The sequence below is a fragment of the Odocoileus virginianus genome, chromosome X (assembly GCF_023699985.2).
Source record: "Odocoileus virginianus isolate 20LAN1187 ecotype Illinois chromosome X, Ovbor_1.2, whole genome shotgun sequence".
Classification (NCBI taxonomy): domain Eukaryota; kingdom Metazoa; phylum Chordata; class Mammalia; order Artiodactyla; family Cervidae; genus Odocoileus; species Odocoileus virginianus.
The window spans coordinates 46,620,317-46,641,190 of record NC_069708.1 but is presented as its reverse complement, the minus strand read 5'-3'; the positions used below and the strand labels follow the sequence as shown (position 1 = coordinate 46,641,190).

The 20,874-nt window shown below is 40.2% G+C and overlaps 1 protein-coding gene and 1 long non-coding RNA gene across 4 annotated transcripts in view; one reads left to right on the top strand and one right to left on the bottom strand.

Annotated features, from left to right (window-relative positions):
- Positions 1-10,138, top strand: part of LOC139033120 (uncharacterized) — a 42,272-nt gene extending 32,134 nt beyond the window's left edge. For 2 of the 3 annotated variants that reach the window (XR_011485726.1, XR_011485728.1), the window contains exons 3-5: positions 598-687; positions 8,116-9,132; positions 9,899-10,138. This is a non-coding gene — a long non-coding RNA (uncharacterized lncRNA). The remainder of the gene's footprint in view (positions 1-597; positions 688-8,115; positions 9,133-9,898) is intronic. The other variant, XR_011485727.1, reaches the window with a different exon arrangement.
- Positions 10,139-13,673: 3,535 nt separating this feature from the next.
- On the bottom strand, positions 13,674-14,928 carry LOC110143837 (E3 ubiquitin-protein ligase SIAH1-like). Its single transcript, XM_020903576.2, has one exon. It carries the CDS (start codon positions 14,758-14,760, stop codon positions 13,912-13,914), a length of 849 nt encoding a protein of 282 aa, XP_020759235.2. The 5' UTR covers positions 14,761-14,928; the 3' UTR covers positions 13,674-13,911.
- Positions 14,929-20,874: the final 5,946 nt, after the last annotated feature.

Here is a 20,874-nt window from a genome sequence, read left to right as displayed (position 1 = left end):
AGCAATTACTATGGGAAAGGCACTACTTGGAAATTGTGGTGGATATACAAGCTTTTCAACCCCTGGGTTGGAGAAGGGTGTGTACAGCAGAACATTAATGTTGCAGAATAAGCAACATTAAGAAATAAGTGGTTTCTTAGTTCAGAGAAGGAAAGAATGTTTTCAATTAGGGGCTGGAGGAGGTAGCCTTGGAGCTGGACCCTGATGTCTGAATAAGGGTTTAACAGGTGGAAGGGAAAGAAATTTTCAAACAATAGGAAGGGCATTGGTAAAAACTTTGAACAAGGTAAGCAAGAGATGTGTTCAGGAAAAAAGGAATGGTATGATTTGGCTAAAGTTCAAGTTATAAGTAGAGGAGTACTGGGAGAAAACTAAAAAAGCATTTTTTATTGCAGGGAGAGGGGTTGAAGATAATATTGAGGAGCAAATGAGGGTTTCTGGGACAGGGGAGTAACAAGTTTGTGAGTGGGAAGCATTAGGAGAACAGGAACTGGAAGCCAGGTAGTGAAGATGTGAAGGATACTGTTGCTATTGTGTGTTCCAAGGCGTGAGTCCTATCAGCTATCTCCTGAACATCCCTTCCTCTCTCTTTTGCAGTGTCCTAGTTATTACTGCTTGGATCAGTAATGGTCCAAAGTCTTGACTGAAGGAAGAAAATAAAGTCAAAGGAGAAACGGAAGACAACCTGTAAGTTTCTAATTGAGAGAATGATAATGTTATTACTGTTACTAAATCCAAGCTCACTTTGCTCACCACATGACAGGCCAATGAATCTGAGAGATGGGCTGTTGAGGCAAGGAATACAACTTTATTCAGAAAGCCAGCTAACTGAGAAGGTGACAGACTAACATCTCAAAGAAACCATCTTGTTGGGGTCCGAATGCCAGGTTCTTTTATAGAGCCAGAGAGAAAGAAGCAAAGGAGAACTAAAGTCAAAAGGCAGAATAGAGAGCGAGGCAGTGGGGAAGTAAAGTGAAAAGGGTCTTCAGTCTTGCAAAACATCTCCAGGATGGGCCAGCCGCTTGGAAAGAGTGTGTTAATCTCTTCTTTTTTGTAGCCATTCACAGGTGGGCAGGGTCATATTATCTCTCTGTGAGCTGAACAAAGGCACTTGAACAGACAGGCAGAGAAGCAAGGTCCTTTGAGGCAGGCCATTATGTATGATTATAGTAACAATAGCAACAAAAACCAAGTCAAAGAAACATTTCCATCAAGGAGTCAGAATTGGTTCTTCTCTGCAACATTACCAGAAATTGGTTTGGAGGAGATAGGTTTAGTTTTTGGTATGCAGTGTTAACGTGGATGAAAAATGTCACCTGCCAGACCAGTAAACAAAGGATGTTGCGATCTTCAAGCAACTGCAGCACTGCAGCAACCCTGCCTGTGCACCCAGAGGGGATTCAGGCTAGAGAAGAGCAGGGTACTGGCCCTCGATAGTTAACGTGCATATGGAAGGAATGATTTCAATGAGCCCAGATTCTTGCATCTTCCCATACCTAGAAACCTGCTAAATTCATTAACAAGATGTCTGGTTTTCTTTAATTCACAGTAATCTTTTGATGCCCCGACTACCTGGTTTTTCTTGCCAAACTCCTATATATCCTATATGTCCTGACTCTTCCCTCAGAGCTGAGAGTCTGTGTTCTGGGCTTAAGTTTTCAGAAAATCTGCCCAATAAAACATAATTCTCAACTTTTGGGTTGTGAATTTTTTTCAGTCGACATTAGAGATGCTAGTGTGATTTTTATATGATGTCCAGGAGGTTGATGTGGACATTTGAAAAGAGTTTGCTGCTCTGAATCCTGGAAATAGAATATGATGTATTCCAGGAGGTGGAATGAAATAGGCTCTGTGGGAAGAGTTCCTATATGTTTCTTTTTAACCCTGAAATCCTTTTCAGTTAGACTCTAGAACCCTGTGTTAAGGGATCGTGACTCTCAGTATTAGATTGAAATTGGTTTCACTCTTCTATATGATTGTCTTCTGCCCCTAAGACACCCTTCCAGACCCAGAGGAAAAAGAGGGAGGGAATTAATAGACAGTCATTGCTATAGGAAGTAGGGTGGAATGAAGTGTTCTCTTTTTCCAGGTGAGCATGGCACCTGCCTGCCTAGGTGGGTTACTCTAGCTGATGAGCACAGAGTAACAGCAGATGGTATGAGACTACAGGTGGCAAAATGAGCTGGCTCTGTGTTGATTCATGGTGTCCTATTTTGCTCCTCCAGCTAGGAAGAGGATATTCTGCTGATTTTTACAGAACTGATAGGACTAGCTCAAATAGCTGAGGACAGAACCCTATTGTCTCCATGTGGGTACTTGCTTCTTCCTTAAGAACACCTTAGACCTCAGCCCTCAATGATGTGGGGTGGAAGGGTGATTTGCTGTGAATAGAAAGGGGGTGAGGTCAGATGCAGAAACACTTCGCTATCTCAGGACCTGTCATCACCTGCCTCTCATTGTGGTATCTTTTAGTTCTCTCCTTTCTTTCATTGTATTGCAAAAGTATGCCTCCCTCCATCCCCAAAGCCCACAGTGCTTACTGTAACCACATTTAGAGTAAAATATCCCTTAAGCACTTAAAAAAATATGTGTAGCTTTGTCCTTAAAACATGTAGATTCCAATAATGAGGAATGGGTGCCTGGGTTTTCTGTGTATGCTAAATTGCTTCAGTCGTGTCTGACTTGACAGCCCCATGGACTGTAGCCTGCTAGGCTTCTCTATCCATGGGATTTCCCAGACAAGAATACTGGAGTGGGTTGTTATACCCTCCTCCAGGGATCTTCCTTACCCAGGGATCGAACCCATGTCTCTTGCACTGGCAGGCATGTTGTTTACAACTAGCGCCACCTGGAAGATCCCCTCGGTCTTCTGTAAGTAACTTCTTTCACTCTGCTAGCTGCTGCATACCTAGAAGCAAATGATCTAGTGCAGTGAATCTCACTGACAAAATACATCTGAATAACCTAGTTCAGTTCAGTCACTCACTTGTGTCTGACTCTTTGCAACCCCATGGATTGCAGCACACCAGGCCTCTCTGTCCATCACCAACTCCCGGAGTTTACTCAAACTCATGTCCATTGAGTGAGTGATGCCATCCAACCATCTCATCCTCTGTCATCCCCTTCTCCTCCCACCTTTAATCTTTCCCAGCATCAGGGTTTTTTCAAATGAGTCAGTTCTTTGCATCATGTGGTCAAAGTATTAGAGTTTCAGCTTCAGCATCAGTCCTTCCAATGAATATTCAGGACTGATTTTCTTTAGGATAGACTGGTTGGATCTCCTTGCAATCCAAGGGACTCTGAAGAGTCTTCTTCAACACCACAGTTCAAAAGCATCAATTTTTTGGCACTCAGCTTTCTTTGTAGTCCAACTCTCACATCCATACATGACCACTGGAAAAACCATAGCTTTGACTAGATGGACCTCTGTTGGCAAAGTAATGTCTCTGCTTTTTAATATGCTGTCTAGGTTGCTCATTAACTTTTCTTCCAAGGAGTAAGCGTCTTTTAATTTCATGGCTGCAGTCACCATCTACAGTGATTCTGGAGCCAAATAAATAAATAAATAAATAAATAAAGTCAGCCACTGTTTCCACTGTTTCCGCATCTATTTGCCATCAAGTGACGGGACCAGATGCCATGATCTTTGTTTTCTGAATGTTGAGCTTTAAGCCAACTTTTTCACTCTCCTCTTTCACTTTCATCAAGAGGCTCTTTAGTTCTTTCTGGCATAAGGTGGTGTCATCTGTATATCTGAGGATATTTCTCCCAGCAATCTTGATTCCAGCTTGTGCTTCATCCAACCCAGCATTTCTCATGATGTACTCTGCATATAAGTTAAATAAGCAGGGTGACAATAAACAGCCTCGACATACTTCTTTCCCTGTTTGCAACCAGGGAATAACCTAGGGGAGCCCTTTAAACATACAGATGCGCAGGCCCATCTTGTGGTTATAATTCCTTTGGTTTGGGAGGTAGGACCCAGACCTATGTATGTTTTACAAGCTTCCTGAGTGATCCTTATTTACATGAAATATGTTATCAGAAAATTAAATTATTTCCATCTTTGCCTTTGACAACACTAGCTGGGGCCTACCGGCCTCATGTCCCATTCCCTAGTTGTATTAGCATCAACAATTTAGTGAGCACAAGTTTCACAAAGGGAAAGATGTTAAAATGCGTATTCTCAACCCCTATCCTATAACTACTGTGTATGCCCGATGTCCGAATCACCGAGTGGGAAGAGAGAAGGCTTCCAAGACAATGCAACTTGCAAAAAAAGGGAAGTTTTTTACTGACTCAAGCCAGGGCTCCTGCCACAACCAACACAGTGGTGCAGGGTCAGAGAGCCCTGGGCCCAAACTGTTACCCAAATTTATAGGGTGTTCATAAGCAGTTGGTGGCTGGCTTAAGCGGATTGGTTACCTGTTTGCAAAGTAATCTTATTGGCCCAAACCTTCGCAGGCTTTTTCAGCTTTCCCCTGATAGGTTCCCTTTTGTTTGCTAGGCGCATGTTGATTGGCTGGCTCCAGGTGGCCTGATAATCATGTTACCCGGGAAAACCAGGCCTACTCCTAATCTAGGCTGCCTGTCATGGCGCAGCCTCACACTACTTAATCAGAATCTCTGAGAAGAGAATGCTAGAATTGGCAGTTTTACAAACACCACAGTTACATATAGTGCACTAGTCTTCAAATCTAGTGCACTAGTCTGCAAATCACACTTTGAGAAATACTGATCTGAGCCTGGGAAGTTAAAGTTGACAGGAGTGATGTGGTTTGGGGCACAGTGGAAAGAAGAGGTAGATTGCATTAGCTGTTGAGTCACTGAAGCTCAGTGGACCAAAACGATCTTGGTTGGAGTCTCCACTTCAGTAGTGTACTGAGCTGTGGTTACAGCCTAAGCAAATGAGGCCAAATGATAGCTAGAGAAGACCGCTAATTAATTAAGTTTGGCCTAAGGTCAGGCCACCAACTGGCAGACACAAGTTCTTTTTTAAGTAGGAGAATTTTAAGTTGGGTGAGAAGGATAGGAGAGATCTGAAATATGGGAAATTTTCCTCTGACTTCTCAAACCCCTTTTCTTATTTATTTCTCTCAGGGCTTAAGTAGTTTCCTCTGTAACAGTATCAGGATTGACTCACAAATTATTATTCATTGTTAAATTATGTTAGGAATGCATTCAAAATGCAAGAACAAGGTGTACAGTGTAGACACTACTTGAAAAGGCACTTAGATTTTTTTTCTTTAAGTGAGGGAGGAATATTTTTTCTGTGATATTTGAAAAGTGAAGGAAGTGTTTGCATTTGTCATACAGTATATGTTACAAAACCATCTCCTGATTTCCTATTGAGTGTCCTTCTTCTGTGAAAGGCCATGTAAGGTAAGACTGGTTGCTTTTCTGTTAATGAAAGGGTGCAGAGGGTATAGCTCTTACTACTGGTGGTTAAACTGAGTTTGAGATTTCACATATACTGTGACTTTCTGCTGTGATTTAAGCCTTCTACTGCTACATATTACTCAGAGTATTGTCTCCTCTTCCAGTCAACTAGATGTTAAGCTTCCTGGGGGCAGGCATCTTGTCTCAGACTTCTTTATAATCCTCTATCCAGCCCAGGACCATAGCAAGCTCCCAATAAAGACTGAAATATTTATTATGGCCAAGTAGTATTTCAGTGTGTGTGTGTGTGTGTGTGTGTGTGTGTGTGTATCACATCTTCTTTATCCATTTATCTGTTGATGGATATTTAGGTTGTTGTTGACATTTTCAACAACATGGATGAACTTGGAAGGCATTATGTTAAGTGAAATTAGAAAAAGACAAATACTACATGGAATCACTTATATGTGGAATCTAAAAAATGCAACAAACTAGTGAATATAACAACAACAACAAAAAAAAGAATCAGACTCACAGATATAGAAAATAAACTAGTTGTTACCAGTGGGGGTAGGTGGGTGGAGGGGAAGTAATAGAGGTAGGGGATTAAGAAGATTATAAATTAGGCATAAAATAAGCTATAAGGATATACTCTATAATATATCCTTATATTTTACAATAATTATACATGGAGTATAACCTTTAAAAATTGTGAATCACATAATTGCACATCTGCAACTTATATAACATTGTCCATCAACTATACTCAATTACAAAAGATTGAACTTATATGAGGGTAATGAGATGGGGATGACAGGAGTGTACACATCCACTCTACTTGTGTTTAGTTGTAGTTCTAAGACACAGAGCAGCATGAGATGAGGGATGTTATGATTTTGGCAATCTACCCCAGAATTTGCTATGTATACTATGCACCCTTAAACTGTGATATTTAAAGTTGATGATAGCTGAACCATTCTTAGCAATTTTGGGTAGAAGATTAAGAAAATTAGTAAGTTTCATTCACAAGAGTTGAAGAGAAGGAGTCATCCTTCTGCTTTGTAGTAATAAAACTAGTGACTCTAGGCCCTAAAATATGAGTCATAGAAACTTGAATGAATCTGCCCACTTCCATAGTATTTGTAATAGACATGAATTATCTGCTTCTCACCTCTATACATATTATTTCAGGTGAATCTGTGTATGAGTATACTAGGAGTGGGGAGGAATTGTCCCCTGTGAAGACAATTGGGCATAGAGGTAGAGCCATTCTTTGAAAAGGAGATGATTTGATTTTACGTATAGTGATATTTCATAAAAAGCAGATATGTTAGGGTCTTTTTTGCCTTCTTACTGATACTTCTACTTAACTACTAACTGCGATGAGAGCAAACAAGATAACTCTGTTGTGTAAAACACTAAAGTCATACAGTCCTACAGCTACAGTCATAAATCTGTAAAAGAAATGTTGATGGTAATACCACTTATGTGAAAAAGAAAAATGTAAAAAGAAAAGAAAAAAGAAAAATGTAGTTGACTTCCTAAGACTTCAAAACAATTTTTTATTGGTCTATAGTTGCCTTACAATGTTTTGTTAGTTTCTGCTGTATAGCAAAGTGAATTGGTTAAACTGTACATGCATCCCCTCTTTTTTATGGATTCCCTTCCTATCTAGGTCACCACAGAGTAGAGTTCCCTGGGCAATACAGTAGGTTTTCATTAGTTATCTATTTTATACATAGTAGTGTATATATGTCAATCCTAGTCTCCCAGTTTATCCCACCCCCACTTTTCCCCTTGGTAACCATATGTTTGTTTTCTCCATCTGTGACTCTATTTCTGCTTTGCAAATAAGTTTATCTGTACCATTTTTCTAGATACCACATATAAGTGATATTCCTAAGACAATTTAGAAATAGAAAATATTATGCAAATTAGTTGAGACAATTAGGTATTTAATAAAGGGTTCGGTTTCATTCAACTATCTGAATATTTCTCAGAATTCTTATCAAATATCTGCTTCCCTTTTTGATTCCAGGTCTTCTCTGATAAAGTGCTTATTAGGTAAACCTAGCCCCACTACTGGTTGAACTAACAGAATGGGCCAGAGAGGGGAAGGATGGGGCTGAGAACCTAGATCTACTCACAGATGTCAAGCAGGGAGGCAGGCAATCTGGAAAGTTCCAAGCTGCAGGTATTAAAAAGGCCCAGACAGCTAAACAAAGCCCAGGTGACACGCTGAGATCCAGACAGGCCAATAATTGATATGAGAGGTCTTATAACAGCTGGCAAGGAACAAGTCATGAAGATAAGGTTAAATGAACACAGAATCTAGCCACAAACAAAGACACATTCTAGACAGGAATTCTAGGTTAGGTATGAAGCTAAGATTGGTTATAATAAGGCAGGAGGTCAGAAAGATATGAAATGAAGATGGCAGTACTGGTCATTGAGATTATGGTTCCGGAATTAGAGATGAAGTTGAACCCATGGGCAGAAAGAAAATGGCTTCAGTTATTGGACTTAGTTAGCTGCTGGGTTCTAAGCTAAATATGCAGATAAGTATATTCCTGTGATAATTTTATTTAGATAGACACTTGCTGCCATTTCCCAACACAAAGGATAATTTAATTTTTATATCCTTCTGAAGAGTGCAACTTGCTTATAAAATCTCATCTTAAAATGTCTTCTGTTATGTATTCATTCCAAAAAATTAATTCAATTACTGTCTTTCAGATACTGTGGAATACTGAGGTGAATAAAACTTAGCCATTGGCCTTAGAAAACTTAGAGATTCGTGAAGAATCAAGCATCTAAAGTAATTACATCTGTTCAGTCACTCAGCCACGTCCAACTTTTTGTGACCCTATGGACTGTAACCCACCAGGCTCCTCTGTTCATGAGGTTTTTCAGGCAAGAATACTGGAGTGGGTTGCGATTTCCTCCTCAATGATTACAATACAGCATGCTGAAAGCACAAGGAATAGAGGTAACTTCTATTAAGTCATTCGATCAACCAAATGCATGGAGTGTCTTCTATTTTACATGCACTAGTCTGGAAAAACAGGATAATCCCAAGTCCAGACTTTCAATATCATAGAAAGCTTCCAAGAGAAGGTGAAACTTGATCTGAATTTTGTCAAGAGGCAGCCAGGTAAAAGCATGTGGCAGACATTATTCATTCTCCCCTTCCTGCATACAAATCTGAATTTCTGCATAGAAATCTGAATTTTTTGAGGCAGCATTGTATTAAAAACCATTCTAGGTATGAGTGACCATGTAAGTGAAAAAAAGCCTGTTGAACAGGGCTTTGTTGAAAATCATTTTTTTCCCAATGAAAATGAACTTAACTGACAGGTTCTTCCCTCTTCCTTTTATTCATGCTTGGAATGCAGTTATGAAACCTAGAGATGGAATCATCATCTCTCAGCCATAAAAACCTCCTTACAATAATGGTAAAATAAAAAGATAGTAGGAGTCTTGGTCCCTGATGATACCATACAACTTATATTTCCTTTGTATTTTTGTTTAAGCCATTGTAGTCACTTTTCTATTATGTACTGTTAAATACAATTATAAGTAATAAGAAGAGTACTGGAGTTTGGTGGCAGAGAGTTCAAGAGAAACTTCCCAGGCATAGGAAACAATGAGATGCACAAAGATGTGGAGTGGGAAGCTCAGTATGAAGAAACTGTAAGGAAACCAACTGATTGGAGTTGTGAAGAGAAGGAGACCAGAGATGAAGTTGTAGAGGTGAGTATAAAGGCCAGTTTCTTGTAACTCATATTAAGGAGTATGAGCTTTGTTGTAAAAGTAGTAGAGATTTTCTTGTGAATTTTTTCATGACTTAACATTTGCATTTTAGAGAGAACATTTTATTAGAATATTTAGAAACATTTGGAAGAGACTAATGGCAGGCAGATTAGATAGGAGATTTATATCATCCAGGTGTTTAAAAACCAAAGCTAAGTTAGTAGAAATGGGAATTGATAGACCACATTGGAGTTACTAATTATAGGTCTCTAGAAGAGATTCAAAATATATCAAGGAGGTAGAATCAACATAGATTGGATGTGTAAATTTGAAACAAAGAACATCTCAAGGATGATCCTTAGGTTTCTGTCTTGGGTGGCCAGACGATTCACCAAGATTGGTACTACAGGAGGAAATGATGGTTAAGTAATGATCCAAACTCTGATATCTCTGAAAACCAGAGAGAATTTAAGTATATTTTGCCAATTGTAAAAGTACCTCTCAGGAACAGCGATAATACAGCCTCAACTGTTAAAAATGACATGTACATAAACTTAGTATTTTCAGAAAATTCCTAAGTAGATTGAGATAGAGATAATAGTGTTTTATTTTCATGCAATACAATGTTTATGCTGTTCTTTAATATTTCTTAGAACGTGGTTAGGAACAAAAACAAAAGATAAAAACAAATATAACAACACCAAAACAGCTATACTACAGTAACCATAGTAATGTTTTTTGTTTCTTTCTTTGTTTCCTATTTCAGCCCAGTTCAACTCTGTAAAGAGCAAATGATGAATGGAGAAGAATAAGAGGGAAAGAAATGTGCCATAAGAGACATTTAGCAGACATTATTTTAATGTGTCTGACATAGTTTTGCATAGTTTCACACCTTTATGAGTTTATTGCTATAATGGTGGCAGAAAGATACAGGTTCCAGGCACCGCTAACTAATGAGACAGTTTTGAATTTTAGTTGATACTTCCAATAAAATCTTTTCATAGTGTCTGTGCTCTTTCAATCCAGTGTAAAGAGTGCTCACATAAAAAGCCCTAGCAGTGGCAAGAGGAATAAAAACTCCCTGCATTCTTTTCCATCTAGATGTCCTCTCTTTGGTTTGGTCAAGTCAAGATGAAGGGCAGAATAGGTTGGCACTTGTTATCAGCCCATATAGCCACCTCACAGTGAAAACAGTGATGTCCAAAGTTTAGTAACCATGACTGGTAAGGGCTGGTTGTGCCTGAATGTCAGTACTTGATTGCATAAACCAGTAGCCTATATTTGGACAAAGTAATGAGAGAAAACTATAATCATTCATTTCATCTTGGTAGGATTTGGCTTATTGCTCCTGCCTTCTGAATTAAATGAATTTAAAAGAGACTAAAAGACTTAGAAAAGGTTCTCTTGCTACAGATGTTTGGCTCTCTTTTGCGGGGAGTGGGGTAGGGTCGGGTGGTGGGGGGTGGGCATCACACCACACAGCTCACAGGTACTCAGTTCCCAGATTCCCGGAACAAGGATTGAATCCAGGCTACGACAGTGAAAGACCAGAATCCCAACCAATAGGCCACCAGGGAACTGCCTCTGCTAACATTCTTAAACAGTGAAAGACTGCTTCTAATACACGAGAGGGTATTGGTGGGAAGGAGAAAAACAGATATTGTGGAATAACTAGGTTCTTATGAGCTAGAAATATAGATTAGGAAGTTGTGGACTGTGGTCACATGAGATTTATTGGCATATCAAAGGAAAAACTGAAAAAGAACAGATTGCTTTATAAAATGTATTTTTTTGGAGGCTATGTTGGTAGGTAAGTTTGAAAAGTACTCCTCGGGGTAAAGTCAGACACTAAGATAGTATTTGCTAAATTAAATTATCATTTCAAGGCCTAGATACCTAGTCATCAAATATATTTTTAGTTACCTGTTTGATTCACAACTTTCAGACACAGTGCTCAATAGTGAGAAGTATAAATCTTACACTCTGGGATTGGATAATAAAACAATCCAAGGGGATTTTTTTTCCTGATCCCACATTGCATTCATTTCATACCTAGAAGGACAAGGGCTCATTTCACTTTAAACTTTTCTATTTCCCTGCCACAGCCTCATCACATATGGCTTTCATTCAAATGTGTGATCTTTTTTTGTGATTTACCTCAGTTACTGTTTCTACCTTTCATTTCCTAGAGTACTTTGCAGAATCCTAAACTATTTTGATTCCAAAGCGGGTTAGTTATATATCAGTACAAAATCAAAGGCTCACCAATCAGAAACATAGGAATGAAATAGGTATCCATCTATGATGGCAATATAGTGATTTGGGGCCAGATCCAGTGGTAAGGCAGTGACAGAAGATGTGCACCGCTGTTGCTTTGCATGGAAGCAGGAAGGTACAGAAAGAAGCAATAATGCCTTAAGAGGAGTATAACAGAAAGGGAAAGAATAAGAAATAAAGCTGAACTTATAGAAATAGCTTCTAATTTACTTTGCATTATATTTAAAAGCTCTAGAGTGCCATCTGAGCTTTCTGCCAGGAGAAGCAATAAATAAAATGTATAAATAATTTGTATTTTATATGTGTTTTGTACCCCAAATATGGAACTCAGCCTATTTGAGAATGAGCATTCCTAACTGCAACCTCAGTGAATTCACAATCAACTGGACTATCAACTCCTTTTAATGGAATCTATTTGTTTCAAAGTCATGTTATTTGCCCTTGTAAGAAGTAAGATAAACAGAGTAGTTTCAAAGAAAGTTGTGAGAGAGTTGGGCTTTAAGAATTTGACTTTGACAAGTTCAAGAAGTGAAAACGGGAGGGGGGTGTGGGCAGGGACGTTTATCCTATTAAAAAAAAAAAACAGAATCAATAACTAATTTATTCAACAAGCACTTATTGAATACCTTCCATGTGTCATTTGGTGATGGGCTACATACTAGACGTGTTAAAAATGAGAAGCAGGCAGGATACATTTCAATCCAGGAGAGGAAGAAGGTGATTCCATGACAGAATGGCAGGTGAGATTTTAGGTCAAATGTAGCCTTTAAGCATCTCTCATATTCTACCAGGTAGGTGGCTATTAATACTTACATAAAGACCAGCCCTACCCGACACAGGAGGAAATAGAGGCCCTGAAATACAGGCTTATTTTTCCTCCTATTCCTAGATAATGAAGACAATGAAAACATAATTTTAATTGAAAAGTTGATGGGAATGAGTAAAAGCTTGCATGCTTCTAAAAATTTCTGCAGTTCGTGGCCTTTCCATATTCTTATGATAAAGCCCACAGTGGTCACTTCCTTAGTATATCCCCAATGAGGAACCATTAGCTTTTACTTTACTTTTTAAAAACAGACTTTATTTTTTAGAGCAGTTTTAAGTTCACAGCAAAATTAAGGAGAAAGTATGGGGAGTTCCCATAAACACACTAACCCCACACATGCATAGCCTTGCCTGCTATCAACATCCTCCACTAGGGTGGTATATTTATTACAAATGAGGAACCTACATCAACACACCATGATCACCCAGAGACAATGATTTATTTTAGCTTCACTCTTGGTGTCACACACCCCATAGTGTCAGTAACTCGTCGTGTCCATCTCTTTGTGACCCCATGGACTGTAGCCCACCAGCCTCCTCTGTCCATCAGATTTTCCAGGCCAGAATACTGGAGTGGGTAGTCGATCCCTTCTCCAGGGGATCTTCCCAACTCAGGGACCAAACCCAGATCACCCACATTGCAGGCAGATTCTTGACCAGCTACGAATGCTGGAAGTCTACGAATGCTGGAGTGGATAGCCTATCTCTCCTCCCACTCTTTCTGACTACAAGGACCATACAGTGCATGGAACTCTCCATGCCAGAACACTGCAATGGGTACCCGTTCAAACCCAGATCTCCCACATTGCAGGTGGATTCTTTACTAGCTTGAGCCGCAAGGTAAGCCCAAGAATACTGGAGTGGGTAGCCTATCCCTTCTCCAGTGGGTTTTTCCCCCACCCAGGAATTGAACCAGGCTCTCCTGCATTGCAGCCAGATTCTTTACCAGCGGAGCTATCAGGAAAGCCCCTTACATGAATAGCTTTTTTCGCTCTACAACAAATACAAAATGCTCTCATTTCCAAATCCCTGAAAAAGCCTTTATGGTGACATCAAATAAATGAAAATCTTCTTAGTTTTGTTTTTTGTCTTTAACAGAAAAGAAAGTCAAATTTATTTAAAAACTAGACTTAAAAATTAGCAAATACACACACACTCAAAAATACACACATGAGAGCACTATGTATTGACTCATAGAGGGGAAATGCAGCGGTCGAAGACCACTCAATATGGCTTGTCAGGTATAGGAAAAGAAATCCAAGCATGTGCGTGTGCACGGTCGGACACACACACACACACACACACACAGACACACACTCACACACAGCACAGGCACACAAAAAAGAACCCAGTGGTTTTCAACAGTACACTCAGTTTATTATAAATAAAAATTCAGAATTAGTTTCCAAAGTTTACTTATTTAATTCAAAAGATGGCCATCTCAGGTGTAAACATACATACATTTTTCAGTGGTTTACTATTGACTTATTTTAAATATATTACTGTTACTACATGCAACTATTTCTTGTATTTAACACCCTTTGGTTTTATTTATCTTAAGGTCTCTAGCTTCCACCTACCAAAAGTTTCTGGTTGGTAGGAACACGGGTGCCTTATTCTCTGTGAAATTGAATGTATTGGTTTTAAACACTCATCAGAAAACGTTTGGTCACCATTTCAACGCATGGAAATGGTTACATCGATGCTTAAATCGCCATTTTCTGCAAAAAGTTCTGCAACTCCAGGGTCCAACACTAGGCAGTCACTGTTCATAATGGCTGTTGCAAATCTCTCATGAATAGACAGAGGCGTGGCTTCCCAAGTCAATCGCCGCCTATTACCATTTAGCTCAAGTCGATAAACAAAATTTTCAGCTTGTTGGCGCGTTCCTATGAGCTGGACAACAGCAAAGAATTTCTGCTGACCATCGTAGGTTTCCAGTTTCTCTAACAGTAACATAAAGTGAAACCCAAAACAGGACTGCATCATTATCCAGTCAACGACAACAGGAAGATGAATGTTGACTGCAAGGAAAACGACAGCTTCTCCCTGCAAGGTTATAACGGACACATGCTGCTGCCTTACATGTGCCACTACAGCATTCACTGCGCCTTGCCACCCACAGGAAGCACCAGGGCAGGGACAACAACAGGGCCTAAACTCACAATGTTCTTCATGGTCTGCTTTTTCTGTGGGTGGCATAGTTATTTCACAACCAAAAGTGGCGTATTTGCACGGGAAAAGGACTGAAACAGCCAGTTTCTCCATGGCCAAGTTGCGAATTGGTGTCAGCAGCTCCCGGCAAGTTGGACAACGTGTGAGCCTTGAGCGACACTCACTACAGATGAGATGGCCATTAGGACATTGTAGAATTGGAGGCAACGCACAGTCAAAACAAACGGGACACTCAAAAAGACTTGCCAAGTCACTGCTAGACGCAGTTGTGCTGGCCAGGGCAGGCACCGTCCCGGAGGAGGGCGCGCCACTTGATGGTGGAGTAGGTTCTCTCTCAGTCTGACGGTTCATTTCAGTGGGTGGAGAGTGCGCCTCGGACCTCAGGCCTGGCTCAAACACGCTCCGTCGTCGCCGCCGCCGCCAACGCCCATCACTGCAGGCAGCGCCACTGCCTCTGCCTCATGCCAATACCGACGAGGCACTCTGGCTCGCCGCTGCCGTTAGAGTGCGCCCAGCAACGGTCGCCGTGGCTCCCGACTGTCCTGCGCCGGCGTTCCGCGCGTTCTCGAACCCGCCGCGTGCTCCCGCTAAATCCCTCACACTATGGCGGCCACCGCGCGCGATGGCGGCCACCGCGCGCGACGGCGGCCCGCAGGGGGCCAAAAAGAATCTTCTTAAAGGAATAGGTCACTGTTACAATCTCAGCGTTCCTTTCCCAGAGCTATTTTGCATGTTGCGTCATATCACGGTTTTAGTCCTAGTAACTGTCTATTTTGGGAACTCACCTACAATCTGGTGAAATTATGGACGAAGTATGAAATTAGAACTGCAATAGGAATAATCCAGAGTTTAAAAGATTAAATGAGTACTTAGCTACTTTTCATGTATAAACGTGCTCTTCAAGCGCTAATTAATCTGCTTAAAACCTCTGTGAGCATGGCTGGACTAGGAGAAAATCAGAGTTTTGAAGAGAGAAAAGTGAAAAGTTTCTAGTGGAGCTGTATTTTTCCATAACTCATCTCCAGGCAGAATCTCCTAAATAGGTGTCAATTAAATTCTGCTCATCTGAACAGTCAGGCTGTTCAGTAGATTAAAAAAATTCAGTTTTGCCTGAAACCCTTCAGTTCAGTTCGGTTCAGTCGCTCAGTTGTATCCGACTCTTTGTGACCCATGAACCGCAGCACGCCAGGCCTCCCTGTCCATCACCAACTCCTGGAGTCCACCCAAACCCATATTCATTGAGTCGGTGATGCCATCCAACCATCTCATCGTCTGTCGCCCCTTCTCCTCCTGCCCTCAATCTTTCCCAGCATCAGGGTCTTTTCAAATGACTCAGCTCTTCACATCAGGTGGCTGAAGTATTGAAGTTTCAGCTTCAACATCAGTCCTTCCAATGAACACCCAGGACTGGTCTCCTTTAGGATGGACTGGTTGGATCTCCTTGCCGTCCAAGGGACTCTCGAGAGTCTTCTCCAACACCACAGTTCAAAAGCATCAATTCTTCGGCGCTCAGCTTTCTTTATAGTCCAGCTCTCACATCCATACATGACCACTGGGAAAACGATAGCCTTGACTAGATGGATCTTTGTTGGCAAAGTAATGTCTCTGCTTTTTAATATGCTGTCTAGGTTGATCGTAACTTTCCTTCCAAGGAGTGTCTTTTAATTTCATTGCTGCAATCACCATCTGCAATAATTTTGGGAATAACCTAAATCTTATCCCATAGCGAAACAAAATCTCAGAATTGAGAAATCAAGGAAGCCCAGAACTATCCTGGATGTTTGTACATATTCAGGGTCAGTGATGGACTGTTGTAAAACCAAATACACTGGTTTTAACTAGAATTGGACATATTGCTAAGGAAATAACCAGTTACATCACCAGGTCTATTTCCGTGCAGGTCAATAATTCATTTCTGACTATGGCAGTTTCATCAATCCTTTGGGGTGAAGGAATGCATGTCGGTGTCACTGACTACTACTGGCAGGCCTGAGGCATTAACAAGAGGGAAGACCGAATTGAAGGGAAGAAGCAGTTGTGGTAGAAGATCACCAACAAATTCATAAGCTGTCAACCATAATTTCAACCGGTGTCCCAGAGAGCAGGGAGATAAATCTGTTAAAACAATGCAATGAGTAAAAAGAAATACACGGAACGGGTCATGCTGGAAGTACAGGAAGAATCGCAATAGTGTATTCATGTGGGAATCATGTCAGAAGCCAGGATATTACAAGTAGATATATTCTGATTTCACTTTTGTGGAAAATCTGTACAAACTCGGTATGGCTAATATTATGGCATTTGTTAACAGCAACAACAACAACAAAAAACCATTTAGAGACACACTCATCTCTTTTGATCCAGAACTCCACTGCTACTAATGTCTCCTGAGGTGATATTAAGAACATGCACGATGTTTTACATCCCAGAGTGTTTATCAGGGCTTTTGTTAAAATAAAAATCGGAGAGCATTTAAACAGCTAAATCTAGGGTATTTGAATAAATGAGGCACATTCATTCAGTGGAATACTATACAGCCAATTCAAAGAATATTGTCAAAGTGCACGTATTAGTACACAAGAACCTGCCTGACATATTGAGTGACAAAAACCAGTTAGAAAACAAAATTACATATGACCCCATTCGAAGACTTGTGCAGTTAATGTATTTTTGAACAGAAAAGTTCTGCAAGTGTATACCGCAAAATGGTAACTGGTTATCACTGGTGGGATTATGGACAGTTTCTTTGGTTATCTCTATTTACTAAAATAAATCTGTACTACATTTATAATAAAAAATATACAAACGCATGGAACAACAGAGATTACATTAGACAGAGATATTTCATGCTTTAGAAAGATACACAAGTCTTGTTTTTCCCTGGAGACACACCCTTGTTCATGCATCACAGGATAAAGCTTTAACAGCATATTATTACTGGCACTGCCTGGCTACAGTATTTCTGATTGAGATTAGTATAAATAACGAGTCGCCAATTTCATGGCTCTCACAACAAGCCCTTCCAAAGTGAGAAATGTGGCTAAAGTTCATAAGATGACTTTCAGTGTTTTAGCAATTACAGGAATTATTTAAGCAAATAACAATTAGAGTGAATTCTCAGAGAACCTAGTGTGCTTTTTCATTAGCTATACAAAAAAAAACACACACACACACACACACACACACACACACAGCGGGGTGGTGGTGGTGGTGGTGGGGGAGTAGATTTGGGAGGAAACTCCCAATAGAAATGAGAGAGCAGATAGCCAGTATCTTTAATTTTCTCACTGAAGATCCACTTTTTTCTCCATCTGGCCAGGCAAATAATGCAGAAATGGCCAACAGTAGATTATGCTGGGTCATCAGGGGGCAGAAGCAACGTGGATAACTGAAATCCACTGATGATCCAGAAACCTAATTTTACCTAATAGTTGCAACCACCTCCTGGACAGAACCCTTCAGTAAAGCTGCTAATGAGAAGCATAATTGAGTGGTCTGAGTTCATCTGCTTTCAGTTACCCTTTGCAGGTGCTAATGAACAGTGAAGTTGTCAAAAGGCTGTCAGCCCAAGGGAGTGGTAGGAGTAAAAGCAAGACATGGATAACATCAGAAACTGGATAATCAGCCTCAAAATGGGTGAGTTGACTACAGTGAGGATCAGCTATTAATTATCTGCTTAACTAAATTCCACAAAGATATAGGTCATGAAAACGGATCTTCATATTAAAGGGTTTTCATGTATGCAGTGTCTATCTTGGTTAACATGAGTTATGGTATAGTCTTAGAAATTCTCTATACTGCAGGGATTTTCCTGGACAGCAATGATAGGATAGTTATTGTCAGAGCATAGCTAATCAACTACAGGCTCCTCTGCTAAATATGGCCAACAGACTGCTTATGAGTCAGGACTCTGGCAGACAGTCCTTCTTTTGGACCAATGGGAATGTGATTGACTCACTCCCATGCCTTTCTGGGAGACGATATAAGCATTGCTGGTATCCAAATCCTTTTGTTTTTATTATTCTTCCAAATTCATGTTTTAGTAAACAGCCTTTTAAAAGTATTGTTATGGTGAACATTTTGTGGTTTATGGTAAGCATTTGGTTTTCAAGAATTGTTGAAAATAAATGTTTTTAGAGTGCAATTATTTTCAAGTATTACACAGTAAACTCTAATATTTGTAACTAAAACTCTATCTATGTTTGATTAGCAATTAGGCTCTCAAATAGTTATGAAAGTAATTTTCTTTCATAAGGCTGTACTTTAAGACAAATTACTTGATACATTCACTAATATTCAGAGCTTCTCAACTATATCCACACATGATTATGAATGTAGCTCTCTGTGGTGGTAGCAAAACTGATTCCATTTTTGGCAGTAGTTGGAAAAAGTACACTATAAACTATCTGATATTTGTAAATAAAACTGTAACTGCACATGAATATTTATAATGTTTTCTATAGTGATTGTGAGAGTAATCTCCATTTATAACACTTGTTTTGAGTAAATGAGATTTTTAATCATTTTAGTATCAACTGTTATTTCTTGATGCTGTCCTATGATAGTGTGTCCCTCTGCCCATATTGTGAGTGAAAGGGCAAATGAACCAGTTTTATATAATGTGAATTGTTTAAGTCACTTGAATATCCTCAATTACTCGTTAACTTTTGCTTTCAGTTCAGTTGATTTCAGTCACTGAGTCACACCCGACTCTTTGTGACCCCATGGACTACAACACGCCAGGCCTCCCTGTCCATCACCAACTCCCAGAGCTTCCTCAAACTCATGTCCATCAAGTCAGTGATGCCATCCAACCATCTCATCCTCTGTTGTCCTCTTTTCCTCCTGCCTTGAATCTTTCCCAGCATCAGGGTCTTTCCCAATGAGTCAGTTCTTCATGTCAGGTGGCCAAAAGTACTGGAGGTTCAGCTTCAGCATCAGTCCTTCCAATGAATATTCAGGACTGATTTCCTTTCAGATTCAATGGTTTGAGCTCCTTGCTTTCAAAGGGACTCTCAAGAGTCTTCTCCAACACCACAGTTCAAAAGCATCAATTCTTTGGTGCTCGGCTTTATTTATGGTCCAACTCTCACATCCACACATGACTACTGGAAAAACCATAGCTTTGACTAGACGGACCTTTGTCAGCAAAGTAATGTCTCTCCTGTTTAATATGCTGCCTACGTTAGTCAGAGCTTTTCTTCCAAGGAGCAAGTATCTTTGTCGTCTGATTTCATGGCTGCAGTCACCATCTGCAGTGATTTTGGAGCCCAAGAAAATAAAGTCTGTCACTGTTTCCATTGTTTCCCCATCTTTCTGTCATGAAGTGATGGGACCTGATGCCATGATCTTCGTTTTGTGAATGTTGAGTTTTAAGCCAGCTTTTTCACTCTCCTATTTAACTTTCATGAAGAGGCTCTTTAGTTCCTCTTTGCTTTTTGCCATAAGGATGGTGTCACCTGCGTATCTGAGGTTATCGCTATTTCTCCCAGCAGTCTTGATTCCAGCTTTTGTTTCATCCAGCCCAGCATTTTGCATGATGTAATCTGCATCTAAGTGAAATAAGCAGGGTGACAATATACAGCTTTGAAGTACTCCTTTCCCAATTTGGAACCAGTCCGTTGTTCCACGTCTGGTTCTAACTGTTGCTTCTTGACGTGCAAACAGATTTCTCAGGAGGCAGGTAAGATGGTCTGGTATTCCCATCTCTTGAAAAATTTTCCACAGTTTGTTGTGAGCCACACAGTCAAAGGCTTTGGCATAGTCAATAAAGGAGAAGTAGATATTTTTCTGGAACTCTTGCTTTTTGTATGATCCAACGGATGTTGGCAATTTGATCTCTGTTTCCTCTGCCTTTTCTAAACCCATCTTGAACATCTGGAAGTTCTCAGTTCACATACTGTTGAAGCCTCTCTTGGAGAATTTTGAGCATTAATTTGCTAGAGTGTGAGATGAGTACAATTGAGTGGTCGTTTGAACATTCTTTGGCATTGCCTTTCTTTGGGATTGGAATACAAAGTGCCGTTTCCCGTCCTGTGGCCACTGCTGAGTTTTCCAAATTTGCTGTCATACTTGGTGCAGCACTTTAGCAGCAGCATCTTTTAGGATTTGGAATACCTCAGCTGGAATTCTGTCATCTCCACTAGCTTTGTTCATAGTGATGATACTAAGGCCCACTGGACTTCACACTCCATGATGTCTGGCTCTGTGTGAATGATCACACCAACATGGTTTTCTGAGTCAGTAAGGTCTTATTTGTATAGTTCTTCTGTGTATTCTTTCCACCTCTTCTTAGTATCTTCTACTTCTGTTAGGTGCATACCATTTCTGCCCTTTACTGTGCCCATCTTTGCATGAACTATTCCCCTGATATCTCTCATTTTCTTGAAGAGATCTCTAGTCATTTCCATTCTATTTCTTTCCTCTATTTCTTTGCACTGATCACTGAGGGAGGCTTTCTCATCT

Coding starts and splice junctions, on each gene's coding strand:
- LOC110143837 (XM_020903576.2), bottom strand. CDS start 14,760: ATGAACCGTCAGACTGAGAGAGAACCTACTCCACCATCAAGTGGCGCG.